Below are 23995 nucleotides of genomic sequence, written 5' to 3'. Positions count from 1 at the left end.
ATTGGGGAAGCGTCGTTGGATGCCAGTCTGCTGACCTCTAGAGTTTCAGCTACGGCTGTGTCTCCTTCGTCGGTCCTTGTAGCTGAGGTCCTGGAGGGCTGATGCTGACTCTAAAAAGGGCCTGGAGGCTTTGCCTTTTAATGGGGAGTTGCTATTTGGTCCTGACTTGGATAAGATAGTAGATACTCTGGCTAAATCCAAGTCACCCTTCCTCCCTTCGGCTTCTGCGCCGGCTAAAGTGAGGAGCTCTGTCTTTCGGTCCTTTCTGGTTCAGGGTAAGGTCAAAGGTCAGTCCTTCCTGAGCAGTCGGCAACCAAGGTCGCTCCTAAACCTAAAAAGTGCCAGGAGTGCCAGGCGCCCTTTTTCCAAGCAGGAAGATAAACCTGCTGCCTGATGGGACGGGCCTCCCTCTGGGGGACCCCAGAGTGGGAGGCCGACTTCTTCAATTTACCCGGTGTTGGCACAATACCACCACGTATTCCTGGGTTCGAGAAGTAGTCTCCCAGGGGTACGCCCTATCCTTTTCGGCTCAGGCCGCCCCACCAGTTTTTCTGCACGAGTCTTTCTCTGGACGAGACCAAAGCTTTGCAGATTCAGGAAGCTATAGAGTCCTTGCTGCAAGCAGGGGTCATTGTTCCCGTTCCACAGTTACAACGTGGGACGGGGTACTATTCTACTCTGTTCCTGGTACAGAAATCCAACGGTTCTCATCGCCCTATCCTCAATTTGAAGTCTCTGAACAAATATCTCAGTTCCCAGATTCAGGATGGAAATGTTGCGTTCCATCATTCTGGTGATGGAACCCGGGGATTACATGGTCTCCCTGGATATCTAGGATGCCTACCTCCATGTGCCTATAGCACTTGCACACCAACTGTATCTGAGGTTTGCTATCCTGCAACATCACTACTAGTTTCGGGCGTTGCCCTTTGGCCTGTCTACGGCTCCGAGGGCGTTCACCAAGGTGATGGCGATCATGGCCGCCCACCTTTGGAACCAGGGTATACGGCTGTTGCCGTATCTGGACAACCTTCTTCTGCTAGCAGGCTCCCCGGAGGTGGTACTTTGCCATCGCCATCTGACCATTGCTTGTCTACAAGCACACGGGTGGTTAATAAATTGGAAGAAGTCCTCTCTGATCCCATCACAAAGGATGGTCTATTTGGAAGCTCTCCTGGATTCTCGTCAGCAGCGGATCTTCTTGACTCCAGAGAAGGTTTCCTCCCTACAACTGTGTATACACAGTTGCCTGAGCAGTTGCAGAGTGTCGGTACACTCGGCCATGAGAGTTCTAGGATCCATGGTGTCTGCTTTCGACATGGTGGAATTTGCCCAATTCCATCCGAGGCCCCTGCAGGGGCAGATTCTTTCCGAATGGAACGGGTTCCTCACCGGATCTGGACTCAGAGGCTGGTGTTTTCTCCGGAAGTACGTCTGTCACTAAGCTGGTGGCTTCAGATGGATCATCTCAGCGAGGGTCACCCCTTTTGGATCTCGGTGTGGGTTCTGCTCACAACAGATGCCAGTCTCCGGGGTTGGGGAGCAGTGACCGGCTCGTTGTCTCTTCAGGGCTGGTGGTCTGTGGAAGAAGCAGCTCTTCCCATAAACGTGCTAGAGCTGCGGGCAGTGTACCGTGCTCTACTGTCGTCAGGCACCGCTCTTCAAGCAAGAGCAGTTCAGGTGCAATCAGACAACGCCACCACGGTAGCGTACATAAATCACCTGGGAGGAACTCGCAGTTGAGCTGCGATGTTAGAGGTGTCTCAAATCCTGGCTTGGGCGGAGTGCCACCTTCCAGCTATCTCGGCAGTCTTCATCCCAGGAGTCCTCAATTGGGAGGCTGACTTCCTCAGCTGTCACGACGTGCATCCAGGGGAATGGTCGCTTCACCCAGAGGTGTTTCAGCTTCTCGTGGACAAGTGGGGACTGCCAGAGTTGGACCTGATGGCATCCTGTCACAACTACAAGTTGCCCGTGTACGGATCAAGGACAAGAGACGCAGGCGCATGTCTGGTGGACGCGCTGTCGCTGAAGTGGACATTTCACCTAGCGTATCTGTTTCCTCTGATCTCTCTGCTGCCTCGGGTTCTAAGAAAGATCAAACAGGACGGAGGCACGTTTCTGTTGATGGCTCCAGCGTGTCTCAGACGTCCTTGGTACTCCGATCTCAAGAGCTGGTCAGTAGACGTTCCGTACCTTCTGCCTCAGCGTTGGGACCTGCTGTCTCAGGGGCCCTGCCTTTACCCGGATCTGGGTCGGCTGTCTTTGACGGCGTGGCTCTTGAGACAGCCGTCTTAAGGTCCCTGGGTTTTTCGAGCTCTGTTATCAGTACCATGCTGAGGGCGCGCAAGTCTGTTTCAGCAAGAATTTACCACAGAGTGTGGCACTCTTTCAGTGGTGTGAGTCCAGGAACTATGATCCTCAAGTGTTCAGGGTGTCGAGGATTCTGGCTTTTCTCCAGTCTCGTCTCGACCTAGGCTTACGTCTTGCCTCACTGAAGGTGCATGTGTCGGCATTGTCTGTGTGGTTCCAATGCAGGATTGCTACTTTACTGGACGTTCACACCTTTTTCCAAGGTGTTCTGAGAATTCAGCCACCCTTTGTGCCTCCTGTGGCACCTTGGGATTTGGCGGTAGTTCTTTGGGTCCTGCAGGGACCTTCTTTTGAGCCCCTTGAGTTGGTTGACCTCAAGTGGTTAACACTTAAGACTGTTTGTTTGTTTTTCCTGGCAATTGCTTCGGCCAGGAGGGTGTCTGAGTTGGGGGCGCTCTCCTGTAGTCCCCCCCTTGTTAATTTTTCACCAGGACAGAGCGGTGCTCCGCACTCATCCTGAGTTTTTGCCTAAAGTGGTCTCTAAGTCCCACATCAATCACGAACTTGTGGTGCCAGCTTTTCAGTCTGCTGATCTTACAGCTAGTGAGGCTTCGTTGGACGTTGTCCGTGCTCTTAGAATTTATGTGGACCGGATTGCTTCGGTTAGACAGACCGATTCTTTGTCCTCTTTGGTTTTCACAGGAGGGGTTGGCCTGCCAACAAACAAACTTTAGCCCGTTGGCTTTGTTCTGTTATTCGTGAAGCTTATATACAGGAACGTTTGCCTGTTCCAGCCTCTGTTAAGGCTCATTCCACTCGGTCTGTGAGTCCTCTTGGGCTGCTAGACGTGGTGCCTCCGCTGTTCAGCTGTGTAAGGCAGCTACTTGGTCTTCAATTCAGACGTTTTTGAGGTTTTATGCGTTTGACACCTTTGCCTCGCAGGATACATCCTTTGGGCGCAAGATTCTCCTTTCTGCACAGGAGCGTCCCCGCCCTTAGTTGAACTGCTTTGGGACATCCCCAAGGTCAACCCTGTGGACCCCCTATGGACCCTGAAGTAGAAAACAAGAGATATGGTAAGAACTTACCTTTGTTATCTCTGTTTCTACGAAGTCCATAGGGTCCACAGGGCGCCCGCCCTGAAGCACCTGGCTTCAAATGGGCTGTGTGACTGGTCACCGGTTTTTCCATCTCCCATTTCTGTGAGTATGGTTTCTTGTGTGTTCCAGTCTTCCTTCTCTCTCTCTGTTTCGTCTCCTCCTCCGGCCTAGGCTGCTTACCAACTGAGGTGCCTGTGGCTCGGGGGCGGGGTATAGAGGAGTATGGACCCAAGTGCATCCTGGGAGCTAAAGCTTTAACTGTGTGGTGCTCGTGGATCCAGATCCAGCTATACCCCAAGGTCAACCCTGTGGACCCTATGGACTTCGTAGAAACAAAGGTAATTTCTTACTTTATCTCTTGTTATTGCCACATGTATTATTTGAACTCTTAGGTTCAAGTGTATGTATATGTATGTATGTGTGTGTATATATTTCTACTTCAGGGTCCATAGGGTATCCACAGGATACCTTGGGTATAGGTGTGACGTCAGTCATCGGGCACCATAGAGTTAAGCTTTCATCCTCCCAGGATGCACTAGGGTCCCCCTCCTATACCCCGCCCCCGAGCCAAGACACCTCAGTTTAGTTTGGTGCCCGGCCGGAGTCGGGTGCACCTGTTGGAGTGGGGGCTAAGAAGAGCCCCTGAAGTTTTCTGCATGCAGCTGTGGCTGCACATCTGGATGTACAGCATGGACAGTCAGTCCTGACGTCCAGTCTGTCTTCCCTACACCCCCGCCAGTACCAGAACGCCGGTACCGATCCGGGGATGCTGGTGAGCATCTGGGGTCACAGCTAGCGGTGACCCCAGATGTTCCGGACCATGGCCGGAATCAAGGGGGACAGCAAGGTAAGCAGCGGGGTCCCGCGGTGGGTCCCCGCTTTTACATGGTCCAGAGTCCCCAGGCAGGGGGCTCCAGGGGGACTGGCTGCAGCGTGTAGCCAGGTATATAACCTGCGCTTCCACTACCTCCCTGGGACAGCGGACCGCAGCAGAGCGGTAGCGCTGCTGCGTCCCGGGGGTTAAATGCATGTCAGGGGAGCGCGCCTTCCCTGTCTCACAATCGGCGCCTCCCCCGCTGCACACAGCCCTCTCTGCAACACGCCGACTGGCCCTGTAGCAGCACTCCTCCCCCAGGCCAGCCTCCTCTCTGCTCCTCGGCGGCCATCTTCCAGAACGCATGGTGAACGCTGCTGGAAGTCTGGACGGAGGCATCGTGGTCTGGGTCCCCCCGCATACCTCTCCTCCGCTGTGGTCAGGTCTGTGTATGCAGCGCTGTGTCCTACCAGACTCTGTGTCTGTGTAGTTGATTTATCAGCGCTGGTTAGTGCAGGAATTGAGTTTCTTTGCATTGTATGTGACTGCTAGCGCTGCTGCCTGTACTTTCCATTTCTGACTGTCAGCTTTATTACTGTCCCTGTTCTTTCTGCTAAAGCCCTCGCGGTGCGGTGCTGCAGGGTGGTCTCTCGCCTTTTTAAAAAAAAACAATTGGTGAGAGGGGTCACATACTTTGTACCATCATGTCTGAAAGTGATTTTCCTCTCCGGCTACAGTGTACTACGTGTAAAGTACCTTTAGCGGAGGGGGAGGGTAGCGCGGAGGGCCTCTGCCGGCAGTGTTTGTCAATGGCGTGGCCTATTACGGTTACAGCACCTGTACAGGAGCCGCCCTGGGCTTGTTTCGCTCAGGCGCTTACAACCTTAGTGGGCCAGTTAGCTCCGCAGCCCGCGTTTACGCAGAAGGGTTTGTCCCAGCAATCAGTGGTGTCGTCACCCATGCAGGGTTTCCCAAGACAATTGGTGGTACCCCGCAGTCTCCCTATTTCCCCTCTCCCGGTTTCTCAGGAGCCGGCGTGGGTTAACTCCCTGACGAGTTCTGTACAGCACTTGTCGGATGTGTTGCAGGGGGAGGCTGTGATGCGGCCACATAAACGGCCGGTGGCGTCTCTGTCGGCTCCTTATGAGGATGACGAAGGGACGTCTGATGATGGGGAGATTCTGTATCCTTGCGATCAGGAACCTCTCCATACTAAGGACGCAGACGCTAGGTCCAAGGTGTTTATTCCTGGACTTATTCGGGCAGTCCGCACAGCCTTGGTGATTGAGGATGAAGTTCCTCCAGCGGCTAAATCCAAGTATGCCTTTTTTAAGGATGTGAAGGGTGATGCCACAGTCTTTCCTCTTTCGGGTCAGTTGGTGGACCATTTAGAGGAGGCGTGGAAACAGCCTGGCAAGCGATACCAGCCGCAGAGGCACCTGGCGGTGGCTTATCCGTTCGCGGATAATTAATTTGGTAAGTGGGAATCCCCTCCACAGGTGGATTCTCATGTGACACGTCTTGTCCGTAGTGCCACATTACCAATGCCATCCATGTCCTCCCTTAAGGATGCTACGGACCGCAAGGTGGAGATCTGCTTGAAGTTCACTTATTCCCTTGATGGGGGGCAGCGCAGCTGGCTATGGCCATTTGCTTGGTTGCCAGAGCTATGGAGCGCTGGGCGGATTCGTTGGAGGCGTCCTTCGATTCCGGCTGAACAGGCGGAGTTGATTGGTAATCTCCGTGATTCGGCCACTTATATCAACGAGGCGGCCTTAGACATTAGTACCCTGGTGTCTCGAATTTCTTCAGCAGCGGTGGCTGCTCGTCGCACCTTGTGGTTGCGATCCTGGAAGGCGGACGCTGATTCCAAAAAGGGTTTGGAGGCGTTGCCCTTTAACGGAGAAGTTCTCTTCGGTCCAGATCTGGACAAGATTGTGGCCACGCTGGCGGCAGCCAAATCAGCATGTCTCCCGTCGGCCGCTGTTCCTTCTGGTTCAGGACCATCGTCCTTTCGGTCTTATAGGGCCCAGGGCAGGCACAAACCACAGTCTTTTCCCCGACAGGCTGGTCCCAAGAAATTGGCCAAGCCCCGGAAGCAGGCATGGAGTACCAGACGTCCGGCCCCTAAGCCAGATGACAAACCTGCGGCCTGACGGTCCGGGCCTCCCTTTGGGGGATCCCAAAGTGGGAGGCCACCTGCTGCAGTTCGCCCGGTGTTGGTCGGTCACCACGACAGACACTTGGGTTCTGGAGGTGGTCTTCCACGGGTACGCCCTCTCTTTCCGGCACAGACCCCCGGCTCGATTTTTCACCACGGGTCTACCATCAGACCGGAACAAGGCCACGGAGCTGCGGAAGGTCTTGCACACTATGCTCCAGGCTGGAGTTATAGTCCCAGAGGGGCCAGGGTTTATATTAAAATATCTTTTTGGTGCAGAAACCCAATGGGTCGTACCGTCCGATTCTCAACCTCAAAGCTCTCAACAAGTCTTTGCGGGTGCCGAAGTTTCTGATGGAGACCCTACGGTCCATCATTCTGGCGCTGGAACCTGGGGACTACATGGTGTCATTGGACATACAGGACGCTTACCTGCATGTCCCTATTCTTTTGCGCCATCAACAGTTCCTCAGGTTTGCAATCCGCAGCGACCAGTTTCAGTTTTGGGCGTTGCCTTTTGGCCTGGCGACAGCACCGCGTGTGTTCACCAAAGTGATGGCGGTCATGGCTGCTTGTCTCGGGTGTCTCTACACTCGGCGATGAGGTTACTGGGCTCCATGGTGTCGGTGTTCGACATGGTGGAATATGCCCAGTTTCACTTCAGACCTCTGCAGCACCTGATCCTGTCCAAGTGGAACGGGCTGCCTCAGTCTCTAAAGTCCCAGACGATAGTGCTCACCCTGGAGGTTCGCCTGTCCCTTGCCTGGTGGTTGCAGACGACCCATCTCAGCAAGGGACTTCCGTTCTGGGTACCAAATTGGGTCCTGTTGACAACGGACGCCAGTCTTCGGGGCTGGGGAGCAGTTTCGGGTCCACACTTGTTCCAGGGCAGGTGGACTCCGACAGAAGCGGAGCTTCCAATAAATATCTTGGAACTCTGTGCGGTCTTCAATGCTCTCCAGCAGGCACATCGGGTTCTCCAGGGTCGCCCAGTGCAGGTCCAGTCGGACAACGCTACCACCGTGGCCTACATAAACCGGCAAGGAGGAACCCGAAGTCGGGCGGCTCTCGTAGAGGTGTCTCGGACCCTGGTATGGGCGGACCGCAATCTTCCGGCCATATCAACTGTCTTCATCCCGGGAGTGCTAAATTGGGAGGCGGACTTTCTCAGTCGCCAGGACGTTCATCCGGGGGAATGGTCCCTGCACCCGGACGTTTTTCAACTGCTGGTGGACAAGTGGGGTCTTCCAGAGATCGACCTCATGGCGTCCCGGCACAACAACAAGTTGCCGGTGTATGGGTCTCGCACAAGAGACGAAGAGGCGTCTCTGGTGGATGCTCTGTCCGTCCGGTGGACGTTCCGGTTCGCTTACCTGTTCCCTCCGGTTTCCCTTCTTCCACGGGTAATCCGGAAATTCAAACAGGAAGGAGGGACGCTCCTGTTGATAGCTCCCGCGTGGCCCAGACGGCACTGGTTCTCAGACCTTCAGGGTCTGTCCGTGGACAGTCCTCTGCGGTTGCCGCTACGACCGGACCTTCTGTCGCAGGGTCCTTGTCTTCACCCGGACCTGACTCGGCTGTCCTTGACGGCGTGGCTGTTGAGACAGCCATGTTGAGGTCCAGGGGGTTTTCCAGCTCTGTAGTGCGTACCATGTTACGAGCTCGGAAACAGTCTTCCGCGAGGATATACCATCGCGTGTGGCATACGTTCTTCCAGTGGTGTCGACCGAGAGGTTATGCACCGTGGGAGTTTCGTCTGTCTCGGATACTCACCTTGCTTCAAGCGGGACTAGATCATGGTCTTCGCCTTGCTTCTTTGAAGGTACAGGTTTCGGCCCTGTCTTTCTGGTTTCACCGTAGGATTGCTACAATCCCGGATAAGCGCACCTTTATGCAAGGTGTTTTCCGCATTCAGCCGCCCTTTGTTCCACCTGTGGCGCCTTGGGATTTGGCTGTGGTCCTGAGGGCTCTCCAGGGACCGCCGTTTGAACCACTGGGCTCAGTGGATCTTAAATGGCTAACAGCTAAGACTGTTTTCTTTCTGGCCATTGCTTCGGCCAGACGTGTTTCTGATTTAGGGGCTCTTTCTTGTAGACCCCCTTTCTTGATTTTTCATGGGAACAGGGCAGTGCTCCGCACTCGGCCTGAATTTCTTCCCAAAGTTGTTTCCCAGTTTCATGTTAACGAGGAAATAGTTGTTCCGGCCTTTAACTCACCTGGCCTTTCAGGGAGTGAGGCCACTTTGGATGTTGTGCGGGCCTTAAGGACTTATGTTGACCGCACTTCTTCGTTTAGGAAGTCGGACGCCTTGTTTGTCCTCTATGGCTTCCGTAAAAAGGGTTGGCCTGCTTCAAAGCAAACTTTGGCAGCCTGGATCCGTATGGCTATTTCTGAAGCTTATCTTCATGAAGGCCTACCGGTCCCTCCTTCTCTGAAGGCTCATTCCACTAGGTCTGTGGGTCCTTCGTGGGCAGCTCGACGTGGTGCCTCTGCAGTCCAGATCTGCAAGGCTGCTACGTGGTCCTCTGTCCATACCTTCGTGAGGTATTACAGGTTTGACACCTTCGCCTCTCAGGATGCTTCCTTCGGGCGGCGGATTCTCCTTTCAGCACAGGAGCGTCCCCATCCTTAAAGGATACTGCTTTGGAACATCCCCAAGGTATCCTGTGGATACCCTATGGACCCTGAAGTAGAAAATATGAGATATGGTAAGAACTTACCTTTGTTATCTCTATTTCTACGAAGTCCATAGGGTTCCACAGGACTCCCGCCCTGTCGCACCTGTGCTGCAGATGGGCTTTGTTCTGGTCACCGGTTTTTCCGTCTCCCTCTGGTGAGAGTGTGATTCTTGTGTGTATCCAGATCTTCTTTCTCTCTCTTCCTTCTCCTCCTCCGGCCTATGGCTTGGTAACTAACTGAGGTGCTTTGGCTCGGGGGCGGGTTATAGGAGGGGGACCCTAGTGCATCCTGGGAGGCTGAAAGCTTAACTCTATGGTGCCCGATGACTGACGTCACACCTATACCCAAGGTATCCTGTGGAACCCTATGTACTTCGTAGAAATAGAGATAACAAAGGTAAGTTCTTACCATATCTCATATTATATATATAGAGAGAGAGAGAGAACGAACTGTAAAAGGCTTGACAAATGCTTTTCATGAAACACTGAAGCAAAAATGTAGCATTTCAAAGCTTAACAAATCTGTAATAGTTCTTGAGCATGAGCTAATTAGTACTGATTTGGGCAAACAAGGTTATCTCACATACGAAACATCTGTAGATGATGAGAAAATGGGAGGAGTCAGCTTGTCACGCTTGAAATTCTCTGTTCACTGTGCAGCTGTCATTATACCTCTGCCTGTGGTGAGGGCTGCGTGTGAACAGCGTGGCGTCTGACATTGCGTGATGATAATGAAAGGTTTCCTTTCAGGGGCAATTTTCATTACCAGCACAAGAAATGTAATACATCCATACAAAAAATCCTCAGTATTTGGAAATAAGGACATCATGCATGCCTTTCACTTCCATCACGGCTGCTTCCTGCATCAATGGTTTCAAATGAACAAAATGCTAATTACAACTTTTTTTTTTTTCAAAAGGGATTTTATGTGTGTCTTCATATAAAGTGAACACTGGGTATCACAAGACCTAATGATAAAGTCTTGCTGATTAGTGAACATCTGTGCAGTGCTCACGTGTTTGTTTGTTTTTTGTTTTTTTCAGAATTCTGTTTGTTATCTGAAAAACAAGGAGGTTTTGAAAAGGAAACCAGCCAAAAACATCAACACTCTACCCCAGTTCTGTGTGACACTCTATCTCTGTATGACTGGGATGTTGTGGATGGCTTCAGAAGTGCATCTGTGGATAGGAAACCCGTTCCAGGCAGTGCCGCCCTGTCTGTATTAAAGCAAGGTATTGTTAGAACAAGTTTAGAACACATTTCACATCGGTCTTAACCATTGGAAATTTAAAGTGGTTCCCGGAAAATAATTCTGAAAGTGGCCCTATGTTCGCTTGCCAAAGTCGTACACCTTAAAAAGTGGGTGTGTCACCATGACAAGGGGTGTGGTCTCATGTGAAATGCCATGCCCGCAAGCCACTCATGCTGGGGGCATGCCCACCACTCCTGGAGCTGATGGCATGCCCCCCAGTCCCCCTCTGTCCAGTGAATAAGCACAGCAAGCATGTGAATGAGTATTTTCTTACCTATATGACTTCTCTGCAACGGGGAACCTACGAAGAAATTATTCCTTCCTAGACAGGCAGTGTCTTGAGTCGGTGATCACTATTCATGCAGCAGGTCACATGGTCTGGCAGCCGCCTGTTTGCTTAGCAATAAAGCCAATGTCATCATCTTTCAACAGAGGTTCAATCAGATAATACATAGAAACAAGTTTTGGGGCAGGACAAAATGTGAGCTTCCCTAATCAAACAATTTTATATTAATAAAATATATTTGTTCATTTGGTACCATTTGCATCAGTAATATGGTTTTATTAGAATTGTTGTCTTATTGAAGATTACTGTCCCCCAGTGGTCCTACCATCCTATTTGTGTGTCTCAAGCACCATCACCTTGACGCGTCTCCAGCCCATCTCCCCCTGCGTCTCTTCAGCGCCGTCCCCCTGCGTCTCCCCAGTGCCATTACCCTGCGTCTCCCCAGTGCCATTTACCCTGCGTCTCCCCAGTGCCATTTACCCTGCGTCTCCCCAGTGCCATTTACCCTGCGTCTCCCCAGTGCCATTTACCCTGCGTCTCCCCAGTGCCATTTACCCTGCGTCTCCCCAGTGCCATTTACCCTGCGTCTCCCCAGTGCCATTTACCCTGCGTCTCCCCAGTGCCATTTACCCTGCGTCTCCCCAGTGCCATTTACCCTGCGTCTCCCCAGTGCCATTTACCCTGCGTCTCCCCAGTGCCATTTACCCTGCGTCTCCCCAGTGCCATACTCCTGCCCTAGCACATAATAGCCCCCACCTCAGATGATTCTCCCCTTAGCACTAAACAACCCCCTCCCCCTCAGACAGATCATCTCCCCCTAATACAGAATAACCCCCTTTCCCCCCAGACAGATCATCTCCTCCTAATACAGAATAACCCCCTTTCCCCCCAGACAGATCATTTCCCCCCTAGTACAGAATACCCCCCCCCCCCCCCTAGATAGATCTCCATGTCCCCCTATCAGCCAATGCAGCTCTACATGGCACCTCTCAGGGCTCTATTTACTAAGCAGTGTTAAGAGACAAAGTGAAAGGAGATAAGGTGCCAGGCAATCAGCTCCCAGCTGTCGTTTTTAAACACAGCCTGTGACATGGCAGTTAGGAGCTGATTGGCTGGCACCTTATTTCATTGTACTTTGTCTCCTAACACTGCTTAGTAAATAGACCCCTTAGTCTTTAGATAAAATGTCCTGCTGCTGCTGGACATATATGTTTAAAGCCTGACATAATGGCTGCAGTAGGTGCCGATGACAGTGCTGACCTGCAAATTGCAATCAGATTCTTGCCCTGTCTGAGTCTCCCGGCCAGTCCCGATTTGTCTCCACTCCCTTTCCTCTCCTGCCTACAGTCCAGCTGGCAGGCAGCAGCTGATAACGGCCCGAGGAGTGCAGTGCAGACATTGCTGCTGAACTGGTCTTTCCTGCCAGACGCGGACCCGCTCTGTCTCTGAGGTGCGTGACATGACTGGCATTTGTGGCACACGTAGCTCTCTTTCAGCTGGGGGGAACCTTGTAGCTTCTCATCTCGATATCAGTGGGTTGCACTACTAGCCCGCCGGCTGCCTGTCCTGCAAGAAAACCGTGACCAGGTGGTACGCTAAGGAAGATGGGAGGCACAGGTGACAAGCTGCCTCACACACCAATCAGCCCACTGGGAATCTTCCCGCTGTAGGTAACGGCCAATCCTCCCCTGGTCTTAACATAGCCAACTTTATTTACAAAGTTTGCAGCAAGCACCTGCCCATCTCAGTGTTATGGACACGTCCTCTTCATTTGTTGTGCCCAATTCTAAAATGGGGTCAAAATGCTTGTTACTCAGTGGTTTAATAAAGCAGATCCACCACATGTTCTTTAATTCCCAAAGACCAATCGCTTCATTTAGTAAAAAAAACAACAACTATTATTTGTTCGCATTCCCGTTGGTAAAACTCTTTCAACAATCTCAAGTTACTGTAAGGAGATTTATCAAACCTTATAATGAGGACAGGTGGAGAAATTACCCATAGAAACCAAACAGCTTCTACAGTACTGTAGCTATTATTTTATAGACTCTATGTGATAAATAATAGCTAGAAGCTGATTGGTTGCTATGACCCCTCTCTTTTTGAAATGTTTGCTATATCATCCCCATATACATTGTCGAAGCTGGATAATTGGCAAGATCAGTTTAAAATTGGATCGCAGCGACGCCATCTTGCGACTGGCCGCAAGACGCCATCTTGGAAATGAGATCGCAAGACGCCATTTTGCGAATGGCCGCCTAAGCGCCATTTTAGATAAACTCACACTTACATGTGGCGATATTACTATTAGCATCATGCGATTGCATCTTTCACAATTTCTCATACACACATTAATAAGCACAATTGCGCTGTTAACTAGTCGCATATTAGCGAATGCATAAGATCCTGTATGAAAACGCTGAATATTAGCTTCATGCACACGCATCTGCCCCAAGTTAACTAGCGCCTTTACATCAAACCCCACATACTCACACATTACATATTCACATACAAGGTTCCATAAGCTTTAAGGTATAAGATTCAAGTATGCACATTTACTATAATTGCTATGAAATAAAGATTATTTCGTAAGGTTTTATACGTGATAAGTAAGCCATGTTTGGTATTGTACTGATGCATACTCTCTCAACAGTATTCCGGTAATATCGATGGAGAGATCGCAACATGCATTCTCAACTTATGGACCGCAGAGTCTTCAAGCAACAAAATGTACATTATATGAACAACTGTTAGGATTTGCATGAGGCGGGAAGCCAGAGACCTCCAGTTGTTAGAGGCTGGACTGTGTCTATTTGAACCAACCTGTTAAATTCCTTGTAACATATGCCCTCTCCTTTAGGACCAATAGTATTAGCAACAAACTTCTCTATTGTGTTGTTTATTTCTGGGGGGTATAAATATGTGTGCTCTGACCCTGGGTTCCTAGTCTTCGTGCTGAATGCTGATTGACGAGGGGTTTCTTGCTGATGCCTAACATCTGGACCAGAGAGCACTGCGTATGTATAACTGTACTTGGGTCTGTATAATTTCTTTGCACTAAGATTATATGAGGATCATAGCGTGTAACTGCTGTACTTTTACTTGAATAATACTTTGTGCTTTGGAACCACAGGTTTTAGGTCTGGAGTCTTTATTTACTGTATGACTGCATACGCAAAATAGCGTCATCCTTAGAGGTTTATAGGAAGGATATTAGAAGGTATAGGCAGGGGTATTTATAAGGTTCAAAGGCAGTATCGTTAACATATACATTAATTCTTGTTTTATATTTGTATGATGTTTAGGTATGAAAGCTGTAATACTGCAGTGTATCCAGATCAGAATATCTGCTCTTTCCTGTGTGTTTTCCCCCAGTCTGAGTGATTCATGACTGGAAGCAGCAGTTACATGCCGATGTCATTAGTAAATGACCCTCTACATATTCTGTAGCATGCACCCTGTGCATTAGTTTATTAATGTGGCCATGTGCTTTTAGTGCATACAACCACCCAGATTGTATGTCTAGTGAATGTGCTATTTTTTATTTCATTTTCTGAAGTAAATTATTTAATTCCTGGATCATTTTTTTCTCCCAGATAGGTCCCTACCACCGCCCTATGATGACAAATGCTAAATAACATAAAAAATCACAGACTGGCTACTCTATTTATGTAATGTTACACCTATGTGTCAAAATACAATTTTGCAAATGAACGACGAAAGCTACATCAGTTCAGTCTGCAAGCAGATAGCTGACCCTGGCTGAAGTACTACAGTGATTTTGCGAATAAATATTGGAAAAATTCCACTCTGAGAATAAAAATTGTGCCAAAATAAGCTATTCATCCACTGCACATTTTGCCTTAACGCGTTAAGTAACCGCTCTGAGATTTCATGGGTGATGTGGTAATTAGTTAAAAATTGACACCGTAATAATCGTTCTAAAGTGAATGGAGGTCTCTGAAGCCCTGAGGTTAAGAAATAAATAATGCAGACTTATCTGCTGCACATGGGCTATCATTACAGTTACCTCACCTGCTGCACATGGGCTATCATTACAGTTACCTCACCTGCTGCACATGGGCTATCATTACAGTTACCTCATCTGCTGCACATGGGCTATCATTACAGTTACCTCACCTGCTGCACATGGGCTATCATTACAGTTACCTCATCTGCTGCACATGGGCTATCATTACAGTTACCTCACCTGCTGCACATGGGCTATCATTACAGTTACCTCATCTGCTGCACATGGGCTATCATTACAGTTACCTCACCTGCTGCACATGGGCTATCATTACAGTTACCTCACCTGCTGCACATGGGCTATCATTACAGTTACCTCATCTGCTGCACATGGGCTATTATTACAGTTACCTCATCTGCTGCACATGGGCTATCATTACAGTTACCTCACCTGCTGCACATGGGCTATCATTACAGTTACCTCATCTGCTGCACATGGGCTATCATTACAGTTACCTCATCTGCTGCACATGGGCTATCATTACAGTTACCTCACCTGCTGCACATGGGCTATCATTACAGTTACCTCATCTGCTGCACATGGGCTATCATTACAGTTACCTCGGTGCTACTTAGGCTGGCAACACACATTACCCAATCATTTCACATCCCAATCCAGAGACACCCCTATGACGTGTTTTGGGTAATACCCCTTTCATACCAAATTCCGACCCGTGTTGTTGAACACAGTTTCCACCTGTGTCACAGCTGCTCAGAACCCTTTTACACTGCACCTTGGTCTCTGGTTATTCCTGGGACGTCCCCGTTCACACTGCACCCTGTTTGCCCTGCAAAACCTGTGTGTGTCTTTACAAATGGACATTTTTCAGGCTCACAAAGACTAGGTCATAAAAAGTGGGTGATGCCTGCTCACTGCATTGCATTAATCATGGCCGACGAATTACTGCTGTTTGGTCCGGAGTTCCTGAGTTATTGCAGATTATTCCTGTTTCAAACAGCAAATGAGAACATGATGCAGCTTGTTACACTGATACCTGGCCCAGTGTTTTCTTTCAGGAGAAGAAGGGTGCAATTTAAGGCGGAGAGGGCAAATACCTGATGTCATCATTTGCAGGAGGAGAGCCTTGATATTGTCCACCATTTCATATACAGTATAGTGAGATTCCAAACTTCAACAAAGAGAAGAATATGGGTCAGAGGTCAAAGGCATGGAGAAGCTTTATGGGTCGACTGTGTAGACTTTTCAGAATGAGCAATGGATGGCTCACTTTTGGGGTGTCCGGATAGATGATCGACATTAAAAAGGTCAACAGTCAATAGGTCAGATATCAAATTGTCGATGTGCAAAAGGTCGATAGGGTTAAAAGGTTGACAGGTTTAAATGGTCGACACGTTTTTTTATGTGTTTTTTTTTTTTCCCAAGATTTTTAAGGTTAAAGTTAGGGTTAGGCACTTGGGGGAGGGTTTGAGTTAGGCACTGGAGGGGTATTTGGTTAGGCACCAGTGTTAAGGTTAAAAACAAACAAACGTGTTTGACCTTTTGGACTTGCTGACCTTTTAGCCATGTCAACCTTTTCTACCTGTTGACCTATTGAATGTCAACCATCTGGTGTCGACCTTTTGACGTTCTACCTTTTTTAGTGTCGATCTTTTATACCACACCCGACTTTCGGATGCCACATCCAACATTTCACTATTTGCTGGAACTTCTCACCCAGCACTTTTGAAACATCTGACCAACTTCAGAAAACCCATTGAGCCAAGTAGATTAGCCACTGTGTTCTGGTGGTATGCAACCCCGGGAGAGTACTGCACAATTTTCTGCTGCTTTGGTGTTATTGCACTCTACTGTACGAAGTGACGCAGGCTCTACCACCGGTTCATCTCCTTGCATCATGGTCAGCGGCTAGATGACACCAGGTTTCCTGCAGTGTGGATATGCGCAGTGCACTGGAGCCAAAGATGGGACGCACATCTCTATCATTGCCCCCACAGAGAACCCTGCGGACTACTACAAACGCAAAGGCTGTCATTCTATCATTCTACAGACTGTAGTGGACCACACTGGTAAGCACTATTTTTCTTACTACTATGAGTCATATGCAGTACACATGATGTTATTAGTAAAACAAAGCTAATACATACAGTATTATTTTTAGTTTCACAGACGTCTATATTGGATGGCCTGGATGTGCACATGACACCAGAGTTCTTGCCAAATCTGACCAAATCACAGAGGAAAAGCAAAATGGCTGGCCTCCCAAGAGAGGTAAAATTATATGGCCAATTTGTTTGCGCTTTGTTTTCCAGAAAGCTAATATAGTCATGTATTGTACAGCCCCTGTTATGGGGTTTTATAGACGATATTATTATTACTAGTGGCCATTTGATTTAACTGCACAGAAGGTGTGTGGCTGCACGGTTGGTGTAATGGTTAGCATTACTGACACTTAGCACTAAGGTCATGGGTTACATTAACGTCATCCCACCAACTGTAGATGCTCAGATTTGCAACCACAATTCTAAAATATACCTGTAGAGGAATTGTATCCTGATCCGAAAATATCCCTAGTGTGAATATTGTGTATGTCCATGTGATAGGAAATATAGATTGTAACTTCCACTGGTTCAGTGACTGATGTGAATGTCCAAAATATTCTCTGTGAAGCGCTGTGGAATAGTATGTGTGCACTATAGTAACCATTCTACATTTTATAATTGAGCACATACCGTACATATTCATCAGTGAGTGACATTGAATATTTCAGACAACTAAATGAACATGCCTGTACCGCCTCAACTATATAGTGATACTGTTGTATTGCTTTACAGAAATCCAAGACCATTGATGGGTGAAGATCCCTGTGCACATAATTGGTGATGCAGCTTACCCAATGAGGCGATGGTTGATGAAGGGCTAGACTCTGCTTCAGCAACTTTCAGAGGAACAAGTTCGCTTCACCCACACCCTTAGTTCTGGCAGGATGGTGGTGGAAAATGCCTTTGGACGACTGAAAGGACGATAGCTTTGTTTAATCAAGAGAAATGACATTGACATTAAGATGATGCCTGATGTACTTGCTGCCTGTTGTATTTTACATAATGTTCGTGAAATACAAAAAGAGCAGTTTCTACCAGAGTGTAATGTACAGGAGCCTGAACTGTCTGACACTCCACTAGATGCAACTGCAAGGGAGAACGAAGTAACAGCAGTGCCGAAGTGATCATTTCTATCATCCCAGACAACCTAACATCAATGATTGATTAGAGGAGACAAACTGTACTTTGCAAACAAGTGTTTTTTACATATCTTTAACATAGTTGTTAAATTGCAAAGCAAAACTTTAGCTTAAACATATAGGGGGGAATCTAGTTAACCGCACGGTTACCTGTGGCCGGTAATCCAGTTAGTGGGGTTAAGCCCGCACGTCAACTGCCGTAGATAGACTTTCCCTCGCAGCTTCAGGAGCGGTGAGGAAAGACAAAATAGAGGGTTTCACGCGCAGAGAAACCCATTGATTCGCAGTTTATGCGGAATCAGTGGGTTTCCGCGTGTTAACCCCTGATTTTACTGCAGCTAATTGAATTCCCCAAATTATGTTCATATGTCCCAAAAATGTACATTAAAGCGTGTGTTTTGTTTAACAAAGCCCTCTATTCATTGCATTTAACATGAATACTCCTTTTAGCAGGCATATAATGTGTACTCAAAATATAAATTTCCCAAAAATAAAACATTTATTTTACAAAATATGTAACTGACTGTAACTAAGCGCCTAAAAAAAAAAAAAAAAAAGCATAGGTATTTGTCCTAAAGATGCAAGCCTAGTGCCTAAACAAAGGCAACATTTATTATAACATAAGTATGTTTACTGCAATTGCCTGTAAACTGTGTACTCTGGAGTTTGTGTTAGGGTCACAATAATTTTGCCCTCTGCTGTAATTGGTATAACCAGTGGCGGTTGCTCAGTGGGGACTGCAGCCCAGACCAAAAAATAGCAGAGGGGAGGAGCAGGATTAAACATAACCCTAACTCAGGGATGGGCAATATTTGGTCCCCAGCTGTTTTGAACTACACCTCCCAGCATGCCCTGCCACAGTTTTGCTATTTGTACATGCTAAAACTTTTGCAGGGCATGCTGGGATGTGTAGTTCAAAAGCAGCTGGAGGGCCGCTTATTACCCATCCCTGCCCTAACTACCTTTTAAACTTGTTTTTAATATTGCCGGGTGTCTGCTGGGAAGGGAAGCTCCCCTGGGATCATCAGCATTGTTTAACACAGCCGCTGCACCCGGGATACAGCAATCGGCGCCTCCTGTATCTGACAGCCCCCCCAGACTCCTGTGTAACTAGCCAGTGGGAGTCTGGGGGCGGGCAGATACAGGAGAGATGCGCTGATTGCTGTGTCCCGGCTGAGGCGACTGTGATATACGGTGCTGGTCCCTAGGGAGCTTACCTTCTCGGCAGACACCCGGCAATATTTAAAACAAGTTTAAAGATACAGTTACGGTTATGTTTTATCCAGCCCCCCTCTGCTATTTTTGGTCTGCGCTGCAGCCCCCACTGAGCAACCACCAAAGGGCATAACTTCCCTCAGAGTACAGTGGGGAGTGTTGTTGCTACGGTGTGTGGCCTTGGGCTCTAGCAAACATGCGTTTGAGAGAAGCCATCTGACTTACTCTATTCTCTCTGCTTATATGCTCATCTATGGACGGGATGTAGTTATGAGTCTCAATACCGACAGGGAAATCCCAACAAGGGAGTTAAGATGGGCATCGAAATACAAACGCTTATTTTAATCGCGAAGCTGGAATGCCAGCCCAATCGAGGTAAATCCGGGGCGCCCTTAACGTAGTTGCAGGGGGGGGGGTAAGTTTAGGTAGCGAAGCAGGGTTAGGTTTTTTTTTGTGGGGGGGGTGGTTAGGGTTTGGCACTAGGGGAAGGGTTAGGTTTAGGCTCGAAGGGGGAGGGTTGTTAGGTTTAGGCACTACCTGGGAGGGTTAGGGTGCGGGGTGGGGAGGGTTCGGCTACAAGAAGGGAGGGTTAGGGGGGGGAAAGCGGACAGGGTAAGTATACTTACCCGACCTTTATTGGGATACCAACCATCGGGATGCTTCTGTCTGTATTCTGACAGGTGGCATCCGGACAGCCGGCATTACATACCGATTCCCTATGGACATGTGTTGTCATAAATGTGTTTTTTAGTTCCCATTTATTATCATAGAACCTCTGCAGACGGGCGTCGTCTTGAGCCTGCGTAGCAGCATCCATCTCCCTCACCAATATGGTGGTCATAGCTCTGGTGGCTTGCTCGGTCCTTGAGGCCTCCTCCTTCCTTGGTGTAAAAGTGTAGACTAGAAAGGGAACAAAAAAAAACCCATTAGGACCAACACCCTACAACATATTATCACGGATCTTCACATTGATCATTCTGTGGCGAGGATGAACCACGTTGGCTGCTTTCAGGCTTAGAATTTCTACTAGTAGCACTGCGATGCCAAAATACACTGCTGCACCATTCATTCTATGGCCACTCTATATGGGCCACTCCACTTTTATATCTGTTGTGGTCATGCACTTTGCTGTATTGTTTACTGTGAGTCTTTAATCTGTTGCTACATAGCGGGTATATTTTCAGTGTCAATATAGAGAACACCTGGATGTATAGCAAATAAGCACTCAGTGATGTAAGCAGCTATGTGATTGGGGCCTCCTCCCTCCTGCACACTAGCTGCACTCTGCAAGAGATATGGAAGCTCATTCAGACCCACACGCTAGATGCGTTCGCTCGCTCCCTGCGTATGGAAATCCAGCGCACGCCCTGCAAGGCAAGCGATCGCTCATCAAGGCATTAGCACGCCCGCTATGTCTTGGCGTGCGATCACTTTGTGTATGCAGACGCCCACTAGCGAATCATAAGATGCCCACTTGCGCAAGTCATCTCCAGGAAGTGCTTTAAACCATGGGTAAATCGAGCACCATCAGAAGCGATCGCAGCACTTGTGGTTGCCTCTACCCTACCACAAGCACTGCGACGGTTTCAGTGTAAAAAAAAAAGGCTGGTGACGTGTACTATGATGCTGCCTGTTAATTATGCACGCCTCTGAAACGGCATTGAAACACTCAGGCACGCCTGCGTTCGCACCTCCACTCCCCCGTTTTTCCTGGACTGACCCTGACCCACAAACTGCCTCTCCTGTCACTCATTACACTGGGCTGTCTTTGCAGGGTGAGCGGGTCCCAATCGCTATGAGTAGTTTGCACATGCACAGATTAGCGAACATTGGCAGCAGCGAGCGGACGCTTGCTAGCGACCAGGTCTGAATCAGGCCCCATGGTTTGATGTTCAATTTAGGTTTAGTTTAATTTGTTTGTGTTAAATTGTATTTTTTTTTTATAAAAACATCTGTAGTGGTTTTTGTGTGTAATAAAGTTAATAAAGTAAAACTTACTGTTTGCAAACCCTGGGTGTCACCTTGCTCCAATGGTTCTGTCTCAGCAGTCTGTGCCTCCACTACTTCAGCAATGGGAATATTCACTGGGTCTTCAGTGGCAGAGGAATCCTTTTTGTTATTCTCTGCCAGGTCATCATGCATAATCTGTGGAGAGGAATGGCTAAATTGGCTGATGGGCAGGCTGCTTTGGCTGCTTTCAGGTGTAGAATTATGACTAGTAGCACAGCTGGGAGTAAATTTACTAAGAATCGAGATTGCAATCTCTGGTGAGTTTAAGGATGTTTTTCATCTCGCAAATTTACTAAAGACAAACTTGTGTGAGTTTGGGAGAAAGTTTTTTTTTTTTTTAAATTTTCACTGAAAAACTCAGGTGAGATTGCAAACTCAAGTGAACTCACCATCGGCCAAACTCTGAAGAACTTTTCATGAAAAAGATGCAAATCTAGGAATTTTCCAATAATCAAGCTTACAATCTCGGATGAGATTGTAGCAAACTCGCAGAGAAATTGAAGTTTCAAAAAGACCACCTCCTGAGTTGCGAGTTTGGCCGAAACATACACAGATTAGTGTGATTTGTATTTGTTTCTGCATGTGTACCTAATTTAAAGTGTTTCTATTCCAAAGAAAATTACGTAGGGTCCCCCCCCAAAAGCATAACCAGCCCCGGACTGCTCAGCCAGCCCTGGTTCCTAAAATTATGGGTAACAAAATGAGTCGGGTTCCCCCGTTATTTAGGAACCAGCACCTGGCTGCAGGGCCAGTGCTGGTTTTAAATATCGGTGGTAAAAAATGCGTAGGGGTCCCCTATATTTAAAATCAGCACAGGACCCAAACCGACCAGGGTATAATGCCACAGCCTGGAGACCCTGTCACCGGGTCTCCAGGACCAAAACATTAACACCCCAAGTCGGTCAGCCCAAGCCGGGGATCTAAGGGGAGATGGGGACCTCCGCAAGAAGGGGTCCCCCCTCTCTCGAAACCCCAGGCTTACTCTGAAGCCTGGGGCTCTTGCCCTGCACCCCTGGAGCGGTGGGTACGGGGGTAATAATGTGGTATATAGTTCTAAACTATTGTAATTTACAGTGGAACTACAGGTGCCAGCATGCTTGCCCTTTGGCACTTGTGGAACTACAAGTGCCAGCAGGCGGCTGGCACACGTACCCCCACTGTAAATTAAATAGTTAAAAAAGCAGTACACACACACCTTCTAAAGTAAAACTTTATTACACATCTACCTCACTCACACATACGTACCTGTGCCAGCTGGTCACGTCCACTTGTCCCGTAGAACCCGTTTAGAGTACCTGGAAAAAAAGATCATCTACTTACCTCCATCCTCGCGCTGGTCTCTGTAGTATCAATGGTTCTTGGCAAAAAAAAAAATACCGCTACCTGGCTCCTGACTCACTGACCAGCCCACGTGGGATCTGTCAGGAGCCGGAGCCAATCAGCAGCCGCTCTACAGTTAGCGACCGCTGATTGGCTGCCGGCTCCTCACAGTTCACACTGATCAGTCAGAAGCCAGGTAGCGGTGTATGTGGTCACACACATACACCGCTAATGTATGTACCTGGATCGGGTAGCGTGGTTTTTTTTTTTCTTGCCAAGCCCTCTGGATGCTGTGGAGACCAGCGCATGGATGGAGGGGAGTATAAGGTTTCTTTTTCAGGTACTCCAAACAGGTTCTACGGGACAAGTGGACGTGACCAGCTGGCACAGGTAAGTATGTGTGAGTAAGGTAGGTAGGTGTGTAATAAAGTTTTACTTTAGACTGTGTGTGTGTGTACTGTGTTTTTTTAACTCTTTAATTTACATTGGGGGGTACAGGTGCCGGTTGCCTGCTGTCACTTCTAGTTCCACAAGTGCACCTGTAGTTCCACTGTAAATTACAAATGTTTAGAACTATATACCACATTATTATCCATATCCACTGCTCCAGGGGTGCGGGGAAGAGCCCCAGGCTTCAGCCTAAGCCTGTGGTTTAAGGAGAGGGGGTCCCCACCTCCCCTGAGATCCCCCGGCTTGGGCTGACAGATTTGGGGTGTTAATGCTTTTCGCCCTGGAGACCCGGTGATAGGGTCTCCTGGCTGTGGCATTACATCCTGGTCGGTTTGGGGCCGGTGCTGGTTTTAAATATAGGGGGTCCCCTATGCATTTTTTATTTCCCCCTAGATTCAAAACCAGCACTGGCCCTGCAGCCAGGTGCTGGTTCCTAAATTACGGGGGGACCCTACTCATTTTGTTCCCCATAATTTTAGGAACCAGGACTGGCTGAGCAGTCCAGGGCTGGTTATGCTTATGGTGGGGGGGACCCTACGGCTTTTTTTTTTTTTTTTTTTTTAAGATTTAACCCTTGTTTAACAGGTAGACCACACAAGCAGCCTTCACATATCTCACTGATATGTGCAGTCTGCTTGCTCGGGAGAGTTTTGCAGAGAGACAACACTGCAATCTCTGGTGAGTAATCTCATCAAAACTTGCTGCTCGGGGGAGAAATCTCTATCTGCTTCACCATCGGCCAACTCACCTTCAGCTAAACTCACTTCTTAGTAAATTTGCGAGTTTAAAAATAGGAAAATCACCTGAGTTTCGGCGATGCAAATTGAGTTTGAAAAAACAAAAACCCAATCACAATCGAATCTCAGTAAATTTACCCCCTGGAGGAGGATCTAGATATAGGGTTTGATAGAATTGAGTTGCCAAATACTCTGTTACACAACTCATAATATGGCCACTCAATACGTCCCAGACAGCTTCTCTTCCTGTTGTGGTCATTCATATTGCTATATTGTTTGTGCAAAGCCTTTAACTTGCTGACCACTTGCTGCTGTGAACGCTTCACCCCCAGGGCACTCGGGATGTTGCCATTGTTGCTGTACACTGTCGCGTCCGTTATCTGCTTGAGGATCTCCTCCTTCCCCTTATAGCAAGTGGCTCCCTCACTTA

General features: G+C 48.4%; 1 protein-coding gene across 1 annotated transcript in view; it reads left to right on the top strand.

Annotated features, from left to right (window-relative positions):
* GSDME (gasdermin E) overlaps nt 1-23995 on the top strand; it is a 171118-nt gene that overhangs the window by 96769 nt on the left and 50354 nt on the right. Inside the window, exon 6 of the mRNA XM_088457800.1 lies at nt 10110-10298. Coding sequence (XP_088313926.1) covers nt 10110-10298 — 189 coding nt within the window. The remainder of the gene's footprint in view (nt 1-10109; nt 10299-23995) is intronic.

This window comes from Taudactylus pleione, unplaced genomic scaffold (genome assembly GCF_031769625.1).
Source record: "Taudactylus pleione unplaced genomic scaffold, aTauple2 ptg000788l, whole genome shotgun sequence".
Taxonomy (NCBI): domain Eukaryota; kingdom Metazoa; phylum Chordata; class Amphibia; order Anura; family Myobatrachidae; genus Taudactylus; species Taudactylus pleione.
The sequence above is the reverse complement of the archived record's forward strand: the minus strand, read 5'-3'. Positions and strand labels throughout refer to the sequence as shown.